The sequence below is a fragment of the Branchiostoma floridae genome, unplaced genomic scaffold (assembly GCF_000003815.2).
Source record: "Branchiostoma floridae strain S238N-H82 unplaced genomic scaffold, Bfl_VNyyK Sc7u5tJ_1578, whole genome shotgun sequence".
Classification (NCBI taxonomy): domain Eukaryota; kingdom Metazoa; phylum Chordata; class Leptocardii; order Amphioxiformes; family Branchiostomatidae; genus Branchiostoma; species Branchiostoma floridae.
In genome coordinates this window covers 519675-537368 of record NW_023365773.1, presented here as the reverse complement: position 1 = coordinate 537368, position 17694 = coordinate 519675, and the positions used below count along the sequence as shown (strand labels likewise).

Genomic DNA, 17694 nt, shown 5'->3' with positions numbered 1-17694 from the left:
TATCAGGTTAGATCATACTCTAATGGTGCCCTCAGTAACCTGTCAAAATCACTGTTATTTACTCCAAACGTCGCCAACTTGGTCATTGCAGTGATATCCGCGAGCAATAGCGAAGTTGCAGAGGCCATAAACATTTTGAAATGCCTTCACAAACTCGAAAATGTAGAATTTGCTGAATGCTGGTGTACTGATGAGTGTGTTTTGTCAGTGGTTTTTGCAACATTTACTTTACAGTGTAAAACCCCCTGCGATACCTGGCCAGGAATTCTATCCTTTCGCCCGTTTGACATCAAACGGTTAACTGTTCAAGGTAGGTACCCCCCAGGATCCATGAGAAGAGTCAATGGAATACCTGACATGGCCGCTGAAAACCTTGTGTCGTATTTCCAAAGTCTGCAATCCCTAGTTGAATTAAAATTTGATTTCCTACCTAACACCAACACCTCCGCTTGGTCGATATTATTTCAAGGTCTGGCATCTCTACCCGTTGAGAATACAGAGACTGGGAAGTTCCCTCCGCTTGAGCTATTGTGTTGCACCAACTCTGAGTTGATAAGTAAGAATATCAAAGCTCTTGTCGGGCAATTACAGACTTTTCAAAACATAAGGGAGATAGATCTCAGTCACAATGCCATTAGTGACGAGGCAGTGTCTGATCTTGCTGAGGGTCTTGGTTCATGTCAGAAGCTAAAGAGGGTAGACCTTAGCCATAACAAGTTGTCTGACAAGGGAGACTTTTTGCCACCCCTCCCCAACTTGGAGGAGATAGATCTAAGCCACAATGTCATCAGTGATGAGGCAGTGTCTGGTATTGTTAAAGGTGTTGGCTCATGTCAAAACCTAAATCATGTCAATCTTGAATATAACAAGATCTCCAACAAGGGAGCATTATTGTTGTTGCTGCTGCTACAGGATCAATGCAAACAGATTCAGGTGGAGATTTCTGGGAACAACATCAGTGACAATCTTCTTATCTCTAACAGACAAAATGCTCTCCAGGACTTCGAGGGGATAGATCTCAGTCACAATGCCATTAGTGACGAGGTAGTGCCTGCTCTTGCTGAAGGTCTTGCTTCTTGTCAGAACCTGAAGAAGGTGAACCTTAGTTATAACAAGTTGTCTGATAGGGGAGACTTCTTACCTCCCCTCCCCGACTTGGAGGAGATAGATCTCAGTCACAATGCCGTTAGTGATGAGGCAGTGTCTGGTCTTGCTAAGAGTCTTGGTTCATGTCAGAATCTGAAGAAGGTGAACCTTAGCCATAACAACTTGTCTGACAGGGGTGACTTCCTACCTCCCCTCCCCAATTTGGAGGAGATAGATCTCAGCCACAATGCCATCAGTGATGAGGCAGTGCCTGGTCTTGCTGAAGGTCTTGGTTCATGTCAGAAGCTGAAGAAGGTGAACCTTAGTCATAACAAGTTGTCTGACAGGGCAGGCTTCTTACCTCCCCTCCCTAACTTGGAGGAGATAGATCTCAGTCACAATGTAATTAGTGATGAGGCAGTGCCTGGTCTTGCTGAAGGTCTTGGTTCATGTCAGAACCTGAAGAAGGTGAACCTTAGCAGTAACAAGTTGTCTGACAGGGGAGACTTCTTACCTCCCCTCCCCAATTTGGAGGAGATAGATCTCAGCCACAATGCCATTAGTGACGAGGCCGTGCCTGGTCTTGCTCAAGGTCTTGGTTCATGTCAGAACATGAAGAAGGTGAACCTTAGTAATAACCAGTTGTCTGATAGGGGAGACTTCTTACCTCCCCTCCCCAACTTGGAGGAGATAGATCTCAGTCACAATGCCATTAGTGATGCGGCAGTTCCTAGTCTTGCCAAAGGTCTTGGTTCGTGTCAGAATCTGAAGACGGTAGATCTTAGATACAACAAGTTGTCTGATGTTGGGGAACTGATAGAAGCTTTTATCAAACTTCCCTTCCTGGACTATATACATATTGCTAACAATGCCATCCTCGACGAGTCCCTCTCCAACATAGCTGCATGGCTGAAGGTTAGAACAGATGTGGAGCGAGTCTACTTGTACGACAATAGCTTCAGTGCTGAAGGGGTCAGAGATTTTGTGAGAACCATTAAGGGAAAGGCTTACAGTGGTTACACACTCCTGTATGACGGCAGCCTGGCTGATGAGGGCAAGCTTGAGGAATCCGATGGGGAGGATATACGAAAGGAGGAACAGCAGTGGGACAGGCTGTGGATGGAGACAGGTTGGATAGGTGTGGAAGTCAGACAACTTACAGTTCAGATTACCCACAGAGGTCCTACCGAGATAGATCTTCACGACAGGGGCTTTAGTGACGTTGCAGTGCCTAGTCTTGTTGAAAGTCTTCGTTCATGTCAGAACCTGAAGAAATTGAACCTTAGTCATAACAAGTTGTCTGACACGGGAGACTTCTTACCTCCCCTCCCCAACTTGGAGGAGATCGATCTCAATCACAATACCATTAGTGATGAGGCAGTGCCTGGTCTTGCGGAAGGTCTTGGTTCATGTCAGAACTTGAAAAAGGTGAATCTTAGTCATAACAAGTTGTCTGACAGGGGAGACTTCTTACCTTCCCTTCCGAACTTGGAGGAGATAGATCTCAGTCACAATGCTATTAGTGATGAGGCTGCAGTGCCTGGTCTTGTTGAAGGTTTGGGTTCATGTCAGAACCTGAGAAAGTTGAACCTCAGAGGTAACAAGTTGTCTGACAGGGGAGACTTCTTACCTCCCCTCCCCAACTTGGAGGAGATAGATCTCAGTCACAATTCCATTAATAATGAGGCAGTGCCTGATCTTGCTCAAGATTTAGGTAATTATCAAACTTTAAAAAAGGTTAACCTTAGTCTTAACATGTTTTCTGACGTTAGAGCAGTAGTTGCATCATTCACTAACCTTCCCAACCTCACCCATGTAAATCTTGAGTATAATTCCATCAGTGACGAGTCCCTCCCCACCATAGCTGCATGGCTGAAAGTTAGGACGACTGTGGAGGACGTCAGGTTGTTTTACAACAGGTTCAGCGCTGAAGGAGTCAGAGATTTTGTGAGAGCCATGAAGGGCAAAGTTTACATGGATGACAGACCCTTGTATGACGGCAGCCAGGTTCAGAATGGGGGAGAGGAGGAACAGCAGTGGGAGAGTTTGAGGAGCGAGACAGCATTGGTAGTTGTAAGGGTAGGACGACTGAGAATTAGGATTAATCAGGTCCCAGGGCAAATGGTAAACAGCAGATGTGGTAACCTATGCCCTTTGACAGCTCCTAGTCGACCCTCTTTATTGTTCGGTACGCCAATAATCACATTGATAGATCCTAGACAGAAACAAAATAATGCGTTTTAGGGATGAAGAAGGCATAACAGGCTTATAACATATCAACGACACTCAACCTCTAGTCAAAACCTCTAGTCACAACACTCTAACCATCCGCTTTGAAAATTTGAACTTCAGAGTGAGAAGCCCCTGACGTTGTAGATACCTCTCGAGTAGCCTCAAATCTTAAACCTAGGTCTTCTTTTGTTAGCCTTAATCTAGATAGCTTTGTTTGGCAATTTTCTGGAGTTACAGCAGTTTTGCTACAAAATGAAGTCTAGGTAAACACAACAATCTTTTTGTTTACATTATATCCTTGGATTTAGAATGCATCCGCGATTTTTAGGCTTTACCGTACTTAAATCATATTACCTCCTCCAAAAAGTAATTTTAAGATAAATAAATGGTATCAAGTTATGTATTTATGAAGACTTTTGCTCTTATTAGGTAATAGCGTTATAGTGCTACAGAATCCCCCTCGAGACTGAAGGATGCCTACCCTGCGAAGTGCTACTTTTTTTTACTTAAGAAATAACATGGTTTGGTCAACCTAAATACATCCCTGAATAGACCTTCAATGTCTTTAAATAAACTGTACATAATTACGTTGTAGTTAAAGATGTATGTCATTGAAATGCATAATATATTACCTTATATTGCATTATCATCGTTTGTACATGTGTACGGAAAGTAAATACATATTTTTGTACCTACTTGTGTGTGTTTTGTGTGATTGTATTGATGTACTAGTATTAAACTTTATTCTATCATTCACTTCAACAGAAGAGCAATGAAAGCAAACATGTTACAACTCTTCTTCAACACATGTCGTGTAACAGGTTAACGACAGCAATTTATGGCAATCTTCTGACAGTTGTAAATGTGCCGTACATATGTGCCATACAGTCGTCGAATGAAATCAATCACTGCGCCCAAATCAATTCAACAAGCGGCTCCTCCTGGCGCCCAACCGCATATTGCACCGTTTAGTGATGAAATCGCCTTAAGGTTACAGAACATAATTTTATCTATTGATGATAAGAAAACATCACCGTCGCATTTGTTTGATGTCCTGTAAAATGATTTGTTTCACAAGATGAAATTGAAATTCGGATATCCTTCAGAGAGAAACATTGTGCAGGAAATGACTCGACCACTTATATCATGCAATTCAAGATCCAACATCTCTATAGTTTCATCAGGGAAATGCTTTATGCTTTTAAATGGTCACATTTTAGAAATCAGGGCTACATACGTCTCAAATAATAAATCTCTGCGACCCTATCGTGATTTCCCGATTCCCAAAAAGTCGAAAAAGTTGGCATGAGTGGCTCTGCAGATTAGGCACTAATAGTTATATACTTTCGGTCTCGTTGAATTCATGTGAAAATATACAAGCCGTCATATGCAAACACTACAATGAAATATACAAGGAGGCTCCTTCTCAATTCTGCAAATTCACTTCGACATTTGCCATTTGTGCGTTTCCTTGCGAGCGGAGAGCGGAAGGGCGCTCGAAAGGGGCCATTCAGGGTTCTTTTTCTCAACTCTCCAACTCCCGCAGGTCTGGTGTTTTCTCTGTTGAAATCTTTCAATGATGGACCATAGCTCTTTTCATGGAAGCTCACCTGTGTTGGTAGAAATTATAGTTCAAAACCATAGCTCTATTATATAAAGGTTCTAGGTGAAGTTTACCCGAGCTATTTTGTCATCCCCCTGTTCTATAGATAACCCTCATGGTGCTACAAACACATCGCGAGCCCTGCCGTGACATTAATCAAATATTAGTTTAATTCCATCTTTACCACTGGATGATAAAAATGACTTCAAAGGTCATTCGACGTCTTTTATCAATGAAAAAAAATAAAGTCTGATGATTTCTGAAACGTCCGATAAGCTCTTCGGTATCATCCAGTGATATAGATTGAATCAGATCTAGACTTAGCCTATCATTCTTAAATTCCTGGATGAGAAATCGCCACTTGCCAAATACTATCCCAGTGAGCCCCAAACTATGAAGATGTATTGCGAGAAACGTCATCAACGGAAGTACGAAATACACGAGTTTTACTGCAGTATGTGCTGTAATGGAGGGCGGCGCTTCACTCTCGTCCCCGGGTTAATGACGTACATGAGGAACCTGGGTACGAGATCAATGCGGAAGTTCACTTGAAAGTGCACCGCTCCAAGTGGTGACCGAAAAACTATCCAGGTAAGGGCTTAATTTATGGCACCAAGACATTTATATGTGCAGATGACAAGTCTAAATGTTTCTTGAATGAGAAAACACGTCTACTTTCCAGCTGTTCTTACTTACTAGTACATTTTTACTTGTAGTTTATATGTCCACCTGTTGTTACCTTACCGTTATAGCCAGGTGTGTTACACAGGTGTTACACAGGTAGGTGTATTATCAGATATGTTGGTCTTTGATTCTGCCGCACTAGTTTATTAAAAAAAAAATGTTACAGAAATAACGATCTTGTTACCAGTAGATCTCCAACTTCACGTGTGTTTGCTATACTTGATCGCCAACAACAGTGTGTGTACCGTTAGACTTGTTATAGGTTTCGTCACCTGTGTATTAAAGTAAGCGTGAACGAGTCCAAGATGGTCATGCACCAAGTCTTATCAAGCCTTGTGACTGTGTTTGTAGATTCTTTGAAAGTTTTAGACGACTTTTCTGTTGTCAGTCGGCTTCGGATGTGCAAAAATGATAATTTACCGTCGCAAAAAAAAAACTGTCCCAAAATGGCGGACACCCAGCGCACCTGAAAAGGGGATTCCCCTTAGGTTAAGGTACTTCCCATTGACGCCATCCGATTAAAAATAGCGTTGCTTTCAGGCATAACGTTTTTATTACGCCTTACGACTGTGTCTTTAGGTTCTTTATATTAAGTTTTTGACGACTTTTGGTTGTCAGAAATAGTCCTATACTGTCGCTAGGTAACCTGCCCCAAAATGGCGGACACTCGGCTCACCTGGTAAGGGGATTCCCCGTGACGTCATCCCTATAGCGTTTGGCTCCTTCTGTGCCCCTCATACGATCAGACGCCGTTACACGGTAGATATTATATGACAGATCCATATACATGGGACATCTTTTTTATCAAGGATGGACGCTGAACAAGTATGTCCTATCTACGTCAAGACCATTTAGAAAATATTTTGAGTGTCATTTACATACCTGCTCAAATGCCAAAAAGATGTTGAAAAGAACATATTTTATGTTTCAGGTTTTTGTCCTCCTATAGCTAGATACCACATGACACCGCAGTAACACACCATGGCTGAGGAAGAACATGGCAGTCACTCTGGTGAGCTTTGAAATTCATTTGTTAAGTGTTTAATTCAACCTTTTTTTTCACGTAGGGAGAATATTATGTTGTTTTTGTACTATTCTTTCTGTATCTGTTACCCGATAACCTCGAAAAATTAGCGATCAAATCCTCTTGCCTTTAATTTGTTCCAGGTGACGTGCAGGCATGTTTTGAGAAAGTTGTTAACGGAGTCAGTCACAAGTGGGACTACCTGGCCCGGAAGCTTGGGTTCATCAACAGGAACGAGATAAAAGGAATCCAAACTTCGGAGCGTGACGATGACCACAGATGCTGGGAGGTGCTGGAAAGATGGAGGAATAGGGAAAGCAGTAAAGCTACTCTACAGGTTCTGAAACAGGCACTCAACGACATTGATGAACGGCTCACAGCAGAGAGCTTGGAAGGTGAGTTTGCTACGTCATGTTCTTAAAAGGACTGCACTCCGCTTTTCCAGTTTGGGGAAAGAGAGTGATCATAACAAGAACTCATTAAGTTACTTGGTCCAATACATCTTATTGTGTCTCTTGTATACCTATATATACAATGTAGTCATTCATTCATGCATTGTATGGATATGACTAAGATTACTAAGTGCTCTTTGGCTCATCTCTTAGGCAAGAAAACCGGAAATCAAGGGAAGGGGCAAGGCAAAAGGAAAGCAGAGCAGTCCCACGAAGAAGATTCATCAGAGGAGTCATCTTCGATATGGAAGGATCCTCATGTTGGTAAGTCTGACAATCTGAAATTTTGCCTCCTTGATCAATAAGAGTAGCCTGCTGGTACCATCCTCCATAGTAACCAAGGACTGCACTCCGCTTTTCCAGTTTGTTTCGCTTGCCAACAACTGGTTAAAAAAAGATTGAGCCAGCACTTGAATTTGAGTTACTACGGAGGATGGTATCAAGGTAATAAGAGGAGTCATTTTATTTTTATAAAGATATTTATATAAACTCTGCGACTCGTTTAATGAAAACATCATTTTAACACGTAATTTGAGGATTCCCACTTTTCCAGGACCTGTCCCCAGCCGCACGTATTTCTCACCTGTTGCCAAAGCTGTTGCGTCCTGTTGGGTAAAGTTTGCAGTAGAACAGCTGGGCCTGACAGCAGAAGATGTAGTGAACATCCAACTCCAGCATCCCAGCAGCACCGAGCACCAGGCGTTCCAGGCCCTGGAGCTGTGGAGGGACAGGCGCGGCAGGAAGGCCTGTAGGGTGAAGCTGGCACAAGCTCTCAGGAGGGGAGGGTTTCAGCATATTGCAGGTGGGGAAAATGACGTAGTAATTTTACCGCTGTTTTAAAACATTGATAACAAGAGAACTAAACTATAATGTTCAGTAGAACATCGTACCACAGCTTTATATTTAAGAGGCTACGAATAGAACAGTTCAGCATCACTTTTAATTGACATTTTATGTTGTCAACAAAAGTGAAATAAGAGTGCCAGTGTTTCTACCAACAGATGAGCTTGACACGTACAATGGTCAATACGTCAGCATCAATGGACTCAGCACAGAGGAGCCTGCCCTACAATGGACAGGTACACTTGGTTCACTTTTTCTACCATTTTCCTTTGTGAGAATTAATAATTAATGAAAATTTAGAGTAATGTAATGCATCTAGCACAGTTATGGAAAAGCAGGCATATCGAGACTAAGTTTCAATGTCGATGCAAGGCAACAGGGCACACGTGTAACCGATTCAGTTTCATGTTATATGATTTCTTTATTCAAATGTGTTATTGTGTTGGCTTTTAATGATGTTCCATTTCTTGTACCAGTGCACCCTCATAAGAAGAGGAAGAACCAAGAATCATGGGGATGTTCAGTTCAGTTAAAACAGGAATCAAAACAGTTCAACCATACAGCATGTGCTGGTAAGTAATACTCTTGACTTTTGCTCGACATACTCTGTAAATGCACACTTTGAGCAATTCAACTAAAAAAACATCTAATTTTTTCAGCAGAGAAACGTGTAAAAGGCAATTTGAGAAATTTGAGGAAAGGATTAATGCCACTATAGCTAGCGGCCGTCTAATTTTTGCCCCACAGAAACAAACGGCATGAACACAATGGTGCCGGGGAGAGGAGTAAACGGCGACGGGACACATCATCTGAATGGGTGGAATGGCGATGGATACGGGATGAGCTCGTCATGGTCAAGTCAACACCATAAATCATCGAGTTCAACAAGTGGGGAAGAACCAGAGTCTGACAAAGGTGCGGTTCAGATGGTTATAATTTTTAGAGATACTCTGTAATCCATTGATAAGTCTCCCATCATTGTTGCATGTCATGCTTCATTTCTCGTCCGAGGACGAATCTAGGCTATCCTGTTGCCACATGTAAAATCGAATCTAGATCTGGGTGTTTGCAGATTACTCCATTTTCTACGTAGATAGACAAGGTAGACAAAAACAGTCATCACAGCTGTCACGTAATAACTATGCGTCTCCAACTAACCATGATGTCTCCAATGTTATTTATTTTCTGTAGTACATCCTTCAACACAACAATCAAATTCCGAACTGGAACGAAGACGACAGGATAGAAAGAAGAAGCAAAATAGAAAGCCAGGTAAACAGAGATTAGCTAAAGGACCACAAAAAAGGATAACGCCTGACCCTGAGACAAGGAGGACGTTTGCGTCCATAAAAGGTACACCACTGATTAAGATAGGTACACTGCAAATATGTCAAAGCATTGATAAAACCTCCTTGCTCAAAGTTGGTATGTAAATTATCTTTTGTTACAAACTTTCCATAAACAGATGTTAGTTTTTGAAATATACATAAAGGCTCGTATGTTTTGTACTGAACAAACTATATTCTATCCATCTCACAGGAATGTCACAGAATATGCATGTGTACAAAACAATGTTACATGCAAAAAAGAAATCACTGAATAGAATAGAATAAAATAAAATAGAATGGAAAACGATGCTCACTGTGTTAGTCTTTTTCACTTTTTAAAAGATATTACTTTGATATTGTTTTACTTTACAGATGAACCTTGCAGGAGTGATTTGTTGACAGCCAAACATGACCACCATCCTCACCTGCCTGTGCCAAATGTTGTACCCGATGACAAAAGCACCATTTATCACACTGTTGTTGAGAATGCTGAGAAAGTTTTTGACAAAAAAACTGTTCAGGACTATCGTGAATTTAAGAAATGCGTAAAATCACTGAAGGAAATTGCTTCAGCTGTGCCTGATGATGATGATGATAAGCATAAACCAAAGCTTACGTCTGGGGCAAAATTAAAAATAAAGAAAAGAGTTAATGATAAGATTGCAGAAGTAGCTCAGGTAATTTTCAGAGGCAGAATACTTGATCTGGAAAACAGACAAGCTTATCACAAAATGGCGAAGTGCTTCAAACAATTCAAAGCTGCACTTAGAAAAGCAGAGGCAGGTTGTGTGTTTTGCCATCTTGACTTCTCCGATGTCGGCTGCTATGACACATTTTGGCGAAGCTACAGTGACGGGAGCCTGTCCGACACCCTGACCCGGGAACTGATCACAGACGACATGAGGGCAGCAGAGGGAGGAGCAGACTTGTACATACATGTCCGAGTCTTGGACTCTGCTACAGAGGACGGAGACTTCTCAGATCAGGGTATGTCATCTTTTCACAGGACATCATCGGTCTAACCTTTTTAATACATCACCCCTCTTTAGAAATAAGCACTTCTTTCAGGTATTACTCACATTTTATACATGGTACTATTGGCATTTTATTGTGGTATAATCATGTAAAGACATTTGACTTTCATGATTATGATTATACACGTACCCTTCCCCAGACCAAAGTATTCCATATTTTGATGTGACATCATCTTTCTAGCATTTTATTACAATATTCCTCTCAGAGAAGCCTGGAACAGTTGTCAACCTATGAAACGAATTGTATTCGGTGCTTTTACATCGAAATAAAATTATTGCAGCTTTCTGATATTGCGTACACGTGGTATTGCTCAAAACGAAATTTGACTTAACACATGCATGATTTTACAAAAGATGATCGATGATGTTAATAAGAGAAATTCCAATGGTTCTCCACTCTTCCCCAGACCCGAGTGGCACAGCAGGCCGAGGCCCCCCACATCCTGGTCCATCTCGGGAACACTCAGGACAGGGCCCTTCTGCACCTGGCACTAGTAACCATGGTGACGACACACCTAATGGTTACCATGGTGATGGCACAGGTGGGCAGCAGCTGTCAGCTGGTGATGACGTCATCCATGTAAAGCAGGAGCCAGCTGAGCAGGTGCCGTCCTATGGCATGATGGGAACAGTAAAAACAGGTACACTAAGCGATATATTGAAATTATGATGCCAGGATGTACTTGATGCCAAGATGTTGTAAAATGTACTTCGGGACATCAACATGTTGGATACGCTATTTTGACTTGTCTTAACACATTCATGTCTATTTGGTAACACAATTAATTGGTGGTCGACAAGTGTTTTAAAACTTAAGTTGTGTACCTTTTCCGTCCTATGCTACAGAAATGGACACCAATGGACTGGAAGTGAAGGAGGAATCAGGTACATGATGATATCCAATTTTAACTGTTAAACGATTATACAACCATTCTAATGAAATGTTCATAAAATATTGCTAACGTCTTGTATTATGCATGTTTTACAGGCAATATATTTGGCAATAAAAACACAGGAATAGCTATTACCATAACGCACCCAAAATACTGAAAACTTACTACTGAAAACTTACTTATCCCTAGGCATGATGACCATTGCGGTAGCATTTATATATCTAAATGTTCCTAGCCTCTAAGCATTTTTTTATTATTTACTTGAAGTTCACTACAAAACAAGGCTCATGGAGCCAGCGTTTTGGGTTACCGTACTGGATTCTGAACATGATGATCGCCCTTACTTGTTTACAGAGCTAGACAGACAGTTCGCCGCCATTGCTGACCATCTGGGTTCCATGTGGGAGCGACTGGCTTCATCTCTCGGCTTCAACACTGACTACATCCGGGACCTGACAGCCAGACTGCCCCCCTCCCTCCGTCCTCACCAGCTGATCTGTGATTGGATGGAGAGGAACGCTGGTGACGTCACGCTGGAACAGCTGGTGCAGGCCCTGAGGGATGCTGGGATACACGAAGTCGCAGGTTCATGTATTTTATTATAAATGCTTCTCCTCTCTTTATAATAACCTGTGCGGTGACTAAGTTGGTCCACTTCAAAAATACATTTATTGAGAGAACATGTAACCAGATGATCGGCCAATGTTTGAATGACTGACCGCAACAATACCTTTGTTGAGAGAGCACGTTCACATGGACGGTCATAAGAGATGCTAAAGCTAATGCAGTAAGCATTGTCACTGCCTTTTCTATAAAAATCCCCACATCTGACACTTGTTGATTTATGCCCGTAGATGCTGCAGATTCTGGCCAGCTGTTTGTGACAGAAGCAGATGGTGAGGCCGCAAAAGGGAAGCCGGATGGCGACATGGATACAGGCAGGCCTGATGGTAAGTGTAATAGAAGTCACTGTGATCTATGCTGTTGCCAGTGTCTTTTCTTTTCGAATTGAAATCACTTTATGTTCTGGTCCTTCTCGGCTGATGCCTCGTGTTTTGTGCAGATACAGCAGATTGTGGACCTGCAAAGGAGAAGTCAGATGAAGACATGGATACAGGCAGACCGGATGGTGAGTTTTGGTTAACAGTCCCACTTCGCAAGGCTGAGGGTTGGATGCAATGTATGAAGGATCATAAAGAACGTGAAGTGATAGCAGATGAAATATTCAATGAGATGAAGACTAAGCATGTTTTGTTTTTGACTCAGGTGACGAGAGGTTACCAGACGACACTGACAGTGAGTCATCAGGGTCCAGTGGTAGCCATGGCAACATGGAGGGAAGAAACGCACCTGAGGAAGAAAGGAGCGCATGTCTGAATCCTGGTAAATATCATGTGCACTAAACACTTTATACATTCCGTTAGTGTTCTGCAGGAACATCATGAAATGCATATGTCCTTATGTTATATTTTGAGTTAATGAGTCTATTGAGATCTTTAAATAGCTGGTATTTTGCCATTGTGGGTAGCGTTTTTAAATACACGTAATACTTGCGAATACATACTTGATAATACATTACATTACATTAGATTTTGATACAGGTCTTCAATACATGGTACCAAAGAAAAGAGAAAAGTATAAAGAATTCTTTTTGTGGTAACATTTCTACAAGTCTTCAAATTTGATATTTTAACAGGGCTCGAAATACTGGGTGCATGTGCACCCAGGTGCACCAAAAATTGGAGCTGTGCACCCAATTATTTTCTGTGGGTGCACAGGGTGCACCCAAATATTTTCTTATGTTTATGTATGTAATGATATCAAAGTATACTAGTATAGATGATATTCTTGACATCTAAGTGTTAGAAAGATGATAAAAATGTCTGTCATGGTACTTGTTTGAGAGTTTGATAGCTTGTAACTAAGTTTTGCTATTAGGTAATTACTTAAATTTAAGTGGTGCACCCAAATTTTTTTGGGCGCCCACACTTTTTTTAGTCTAAATTAAATTTGACATTTTTTGGTTCTTCAGGTTCCCACACCAGTCAAGTCAGCCCGTCCATGTATCCAACCGGTGAAGACGCCTTGGCCTGGAATGACTGTCTCCAAGACTTCTTCAAGACTGACGAAGACACGACAAGGTCTCTCCAGCAGAGCTGGCCAAGTAACTTACTGGTTAAGCACCTCATCAGGGACAGGTTTTTCCACTCTTACTTGTGTGAATACTGGAAACACTATCAAAGCTTTCCTAGATCATTAGCAAATTTTGTAGAATTTGTTACTAAGAAGCAGTACGTTTCTGAGAATGATATCGACGATGGCCAATTCAAGACTGTGTATGAAAACATCTGTTTTATGGTAGGCAAAGCTGCTTTCGAAAATCACAAAAAGCACAATTCAGTGTATGTTTACAAAAGCCAATTAGAAGGGAGTGACAGTCAACAGTTAGACCTGGGTTGGTTAAAACCAGTTGATTCTAGTGAAGCAGAGGATGCCTTCCAGTTTGTACATGACAGCATACGGCAATACCTCATGGCAGTGTGGGTAGCACACACAGTCAGAACCCAGACTGACTGTACAGAACTCCTGAGAGTTTGTGCTGAGAAGTCAGCCCACCTGCCCATCACCTGTTACAGCCTTGCTCACCTCCTGGGCATGGCAGACTCTCCTCCAACATACCTGTCACAGTTTGTAACATTAATCATGCAACAGGTGGGGGGATCTGACGACTTTAATTACCGACTCTTGGTAGTGAAAACTACAGCAGAATCTAACCAACTAGAAGCTTTGTCATCTTTCATGGAGAATCTATTTCCTGACCAAACTCTAGACTTGTCTGCTCTCCCTGAAATCTCCCATCATGGCCTCCACTGCTTGACACAACTCATCAGAACTACAACATTTATTCAAACAATAAGGCTTCCAGAAAACAGAAGTATCCGAGACGTACTTGAACAGTATCCTTTTAGACGAAAACCCGTATCAAACGTTGACCATGTCAATCAAGTCAAATTACTCAGTTATCTGCCTCTCTTTGAATGTATGCCAGATATTTCTACAGACAAGGATAGTTTCATTAAAGAATGCAAATTTGCCCAAAATGACAAAGAAATTGATGTTGAAACCATTCACCGGTATTTGCAGCACGCTTCCTCCTTACAAAAGATGACTGTCAGGTTAGGAACATTCTTTGAGGGTGCCCTCGGTAACCTGTCTAAATCACTGTTGTTTACTCCAAACATCACGACCGTTGTCATTGCAGTTAGAGACATGAGCAGGGAGGAAGTTGGAAAGGCCATGAACATTTTGAGTTGCCTTCACAAGCTTGAAAATGTGGAATTTACTGAATGCTGGTGTACTGATAAGTGTGTGTTGTCGGTGGTTTATGCAACATTTACCTTACAGTGTAAAACCCCCTGTGATACCTGGCCGGGAATTCTATCCTTCCGCCCTTTCGACATCAAACGGTTAACTGTTCGAGGTAGGTGTCCCACAGGATCGATGGGAAGAGTCAATGGAATACCAGACATCACAGCTGAAAACATTGTGACGTATTTCCAAAGTCTGCAATCCCTAGTTGAATTAAAATTGGATTTCCTACCTAACACCAGCATCTTCGCTTGGTCAATGTTATTTCAAGGTCTGGCATATCTACCCGCTAAGAGCACAGAGGCTGGGAAGTCTCCTCCGCTTGAAATATTGTGTTGTACCAACTGTGAGTTGACATGTCAGGATATCAAACCTCTTTTCGGGCAATTACAGACTTTCCAAAACTTGGAGGAGATAGATCTCAGTCACAATGTCATTAGTGACGAGGCAGTGCCTGGTCTTTCTGAAGGCCTTAGCTCATGTCAGAATCTGAAGAAGGTGAACTTTAGTCATAACCAGCTGTCAGACAGGGGAGACTTCTTACCATCCCTCCCCAACTTGGAGAAAATAGATCTAAGTCACAATGCCATTAGTAATAAGGCAGTGCCTAGACTTGCAAAAGGACTTCGGTCATGTCAGAATCTGAAGCATGTCCATCTCGAGTATAACAAGATCTCCAAGGGAGCGTTGTTCTTGCTACTACAGGATCGATGCAAACGTATGCAAGTGGATACTACTGGGAACAACATCAGTGACGATCTCTTGTCTCTACTCTTAAACAGAAAGAATGCTTGCCAGAGCTTGGAGAAGATAGATCTCAGTCACAGTGACTTAACTGATGAGGCAGTGACTAGTCTTTCTGAAGGTCTTGTTTCATGTCAGAAGCTGAAAAATGTGGACCTTAGTCATAACAAGTTATCTGATAGGGGAGACTTCTTACCTGCCCTCCCCAACTTGGAGGAGATAGATCTCAGTCACAATGCCATTAGTGATAAGGCAATGCCTGGTCTTGCTAAATACTTTATTTCATGTCCGAACTTGAGGACTGTCAATCTCTGCGATAATGACGTCTCCAATAAAGGAGTACTGCTTTTGTTGTTAGAACAATTGCAACAGCTGCTGGTGAAGATTGAAAACAATTTCAGCATATCATCCGATCTTCGGTCTCTCCTCACACGCAGAACAGATGCCAGCCAGATAACAAAACTTGAACTCAATTCCGGAGAGTTCTTTGGGCGGAAAGTTCCTCCACTACCCGTTAGTGCAGTTCACCTTCTACTGCAGTTCCTCCCACAGCTGCCCAACCTGCAGGAGTTAGCGCTTTGTGTCAGCTGTCAGGGGGAGGAGGAGGCTGAACACATCAACCAGCTGCATGGACATCGGTTAAAGAAGCTGAAGCTGAAGCTGCAGGACTGGTCATCGGACAACATGATAAGACTCTTAACTCAGATGCTTAAAAACCTGTCTCTATTGGAGGAGATAGATCTCAGCCACAATGCCATTAGTGATGAGGCAGTGTCGGGTCTTGCTGAATGTCTAGGTTCATGTCAGAAACTGAAGAAGGTGAACCTTAGCCATAACAAGTTTTCTGACAGGGGAGACTTCTTACCTCCCCTCCCCAACTTGGAGGAGATAGATCTCAGTTACAATGCCATTAGTGATGAGGCAGTACCTGGTCTTGCTGAAGGTCTTGGCGCATGTCAGAACCTGAAGAAGGTGGACCTTAAATATAACAAATTGTCTGATGTTGGAGAACTGACAGCTGCCTTCATCAACCTTCCCTTCCTGACACGTGTAGATATTGAACACAATTCCATCCGTGACGAGTCCCTCCCCACCATAGCTGCATGGCTGAAGGTTAGGACAGATGTAAAGAGAGTCGACCAGGATGGTAACAGGTTCAGTGCTGAAGGGGTCAGAGATTTTGTGAGAACCATGAAGGGAAAGGCTTACAGTGGTTACACACTCCTGTATGACGGCAGCCAGGCTGATGTGGGCGTGGCTGTGGAATCAGGTGGGGAGGATGTACGGAGGGAGGAACAGCAGTGGCGGGAGTTGAGAAGGGACACAGGTTTAATACGCGTACAGGTCGGACAGCTGCGGGTTTTGATCACAAAGGTCGACGATCAAACAATCCGCAGCTGATGCAACTTTAGGTTGTCTCTCTCTCCTGACAGCTCGTGTTCCGTGTGTTCCCCATAATGATATAAACAATACAGCTGACATCCATCATAAAAGTTATCTTCACTACTGACCAATAACGGTAGGCATCACGCACCTTGGTGGCTCCTGACATGGAACCAAGTTAAAGCATTCCTTACTTTTGACACTGAATGACCTTGAGTAATATCAACTTCAAGACACAAATAGTCTGGAAGTCATCCAAACATCAAGCGTCTCCTATACATCATCTGCACATAAAAGACGCGTGAACGGTGATTGATAATCAGGGATTGAGTACACCTATATTTCCCCAAATAAAGGGAGACAAATGTACATATTTTTCGTTGCATTCCTTCCTCTTCATAAATATATCACATTACGTAGGGAAACCCGGAACAAGTACTCTTCTGAAGGGGTTTGACACTGTAGATAATTGCCGTGTATTGTTATGCCCAATTCATTTAGCTTTTTCCAACTCAGTCCCCATCTCCAACAAGCTTATCTTTGCGCTAAGTCTACTGGTGACAAGTTCCTTGTAAATCTCTTTGTAGATAGAAGAAGAAGAACTTTATTGCGCAACGATCGTACACCGTACAATGTATCACAGGCAAGAAAAAAAGAAGAAGCACACTTATCATCCTAATTACTAAAACAAGTATCAAACATAGTATATATGCAGATTATGAATATAGAATGAAATTGATATCCTAATTTCTAGAACAATAAGAGCTAGCCTAAATATTGTATTACAATTGAGTGGGGCTAATTATGAATTTCGGCATTTTTTCTTATGACAAAGCAGTCTTTTATATATTTACCTATTTTAGCATTGTGGGAGTTGTTACATCTGAATATATAATCAAATCTGCCTGTAGCATTGAGTCTCTTAAAATCTGTTGTATTTAATTCGAGGAATGTGAATAACTCATTACGTGAAACATTGTACCTACTGCACATCATGACAAAGCGAAATTCATCTTCAA

At 42.0% G+C, this 17694-nt stretch overlaps 1 protein-coding gene across 1 annotated transcript in view; it reads left to right on the top strand.

Moving 5' to 3' along the window:
- The window catches only part of LOC118408375, a 72677-nt gene that overhangs the window by 34520 nt on the left and 20463 nt on the right, over positions 1–17694 (top strand). Inside the window, exons 3-4 of the mRNA XM_035809139.1 lie at positions 11133–11171; positions 11534–11764. Of these exons, the coding sequence (XP_035665032.1) occupies positions 11133–11171; positions 11534–11764 (270 nt within the window). The remainder of the gene's footprint in view (positions 1–11132; positions 11172–11533; positions 11765–17694) is intronic.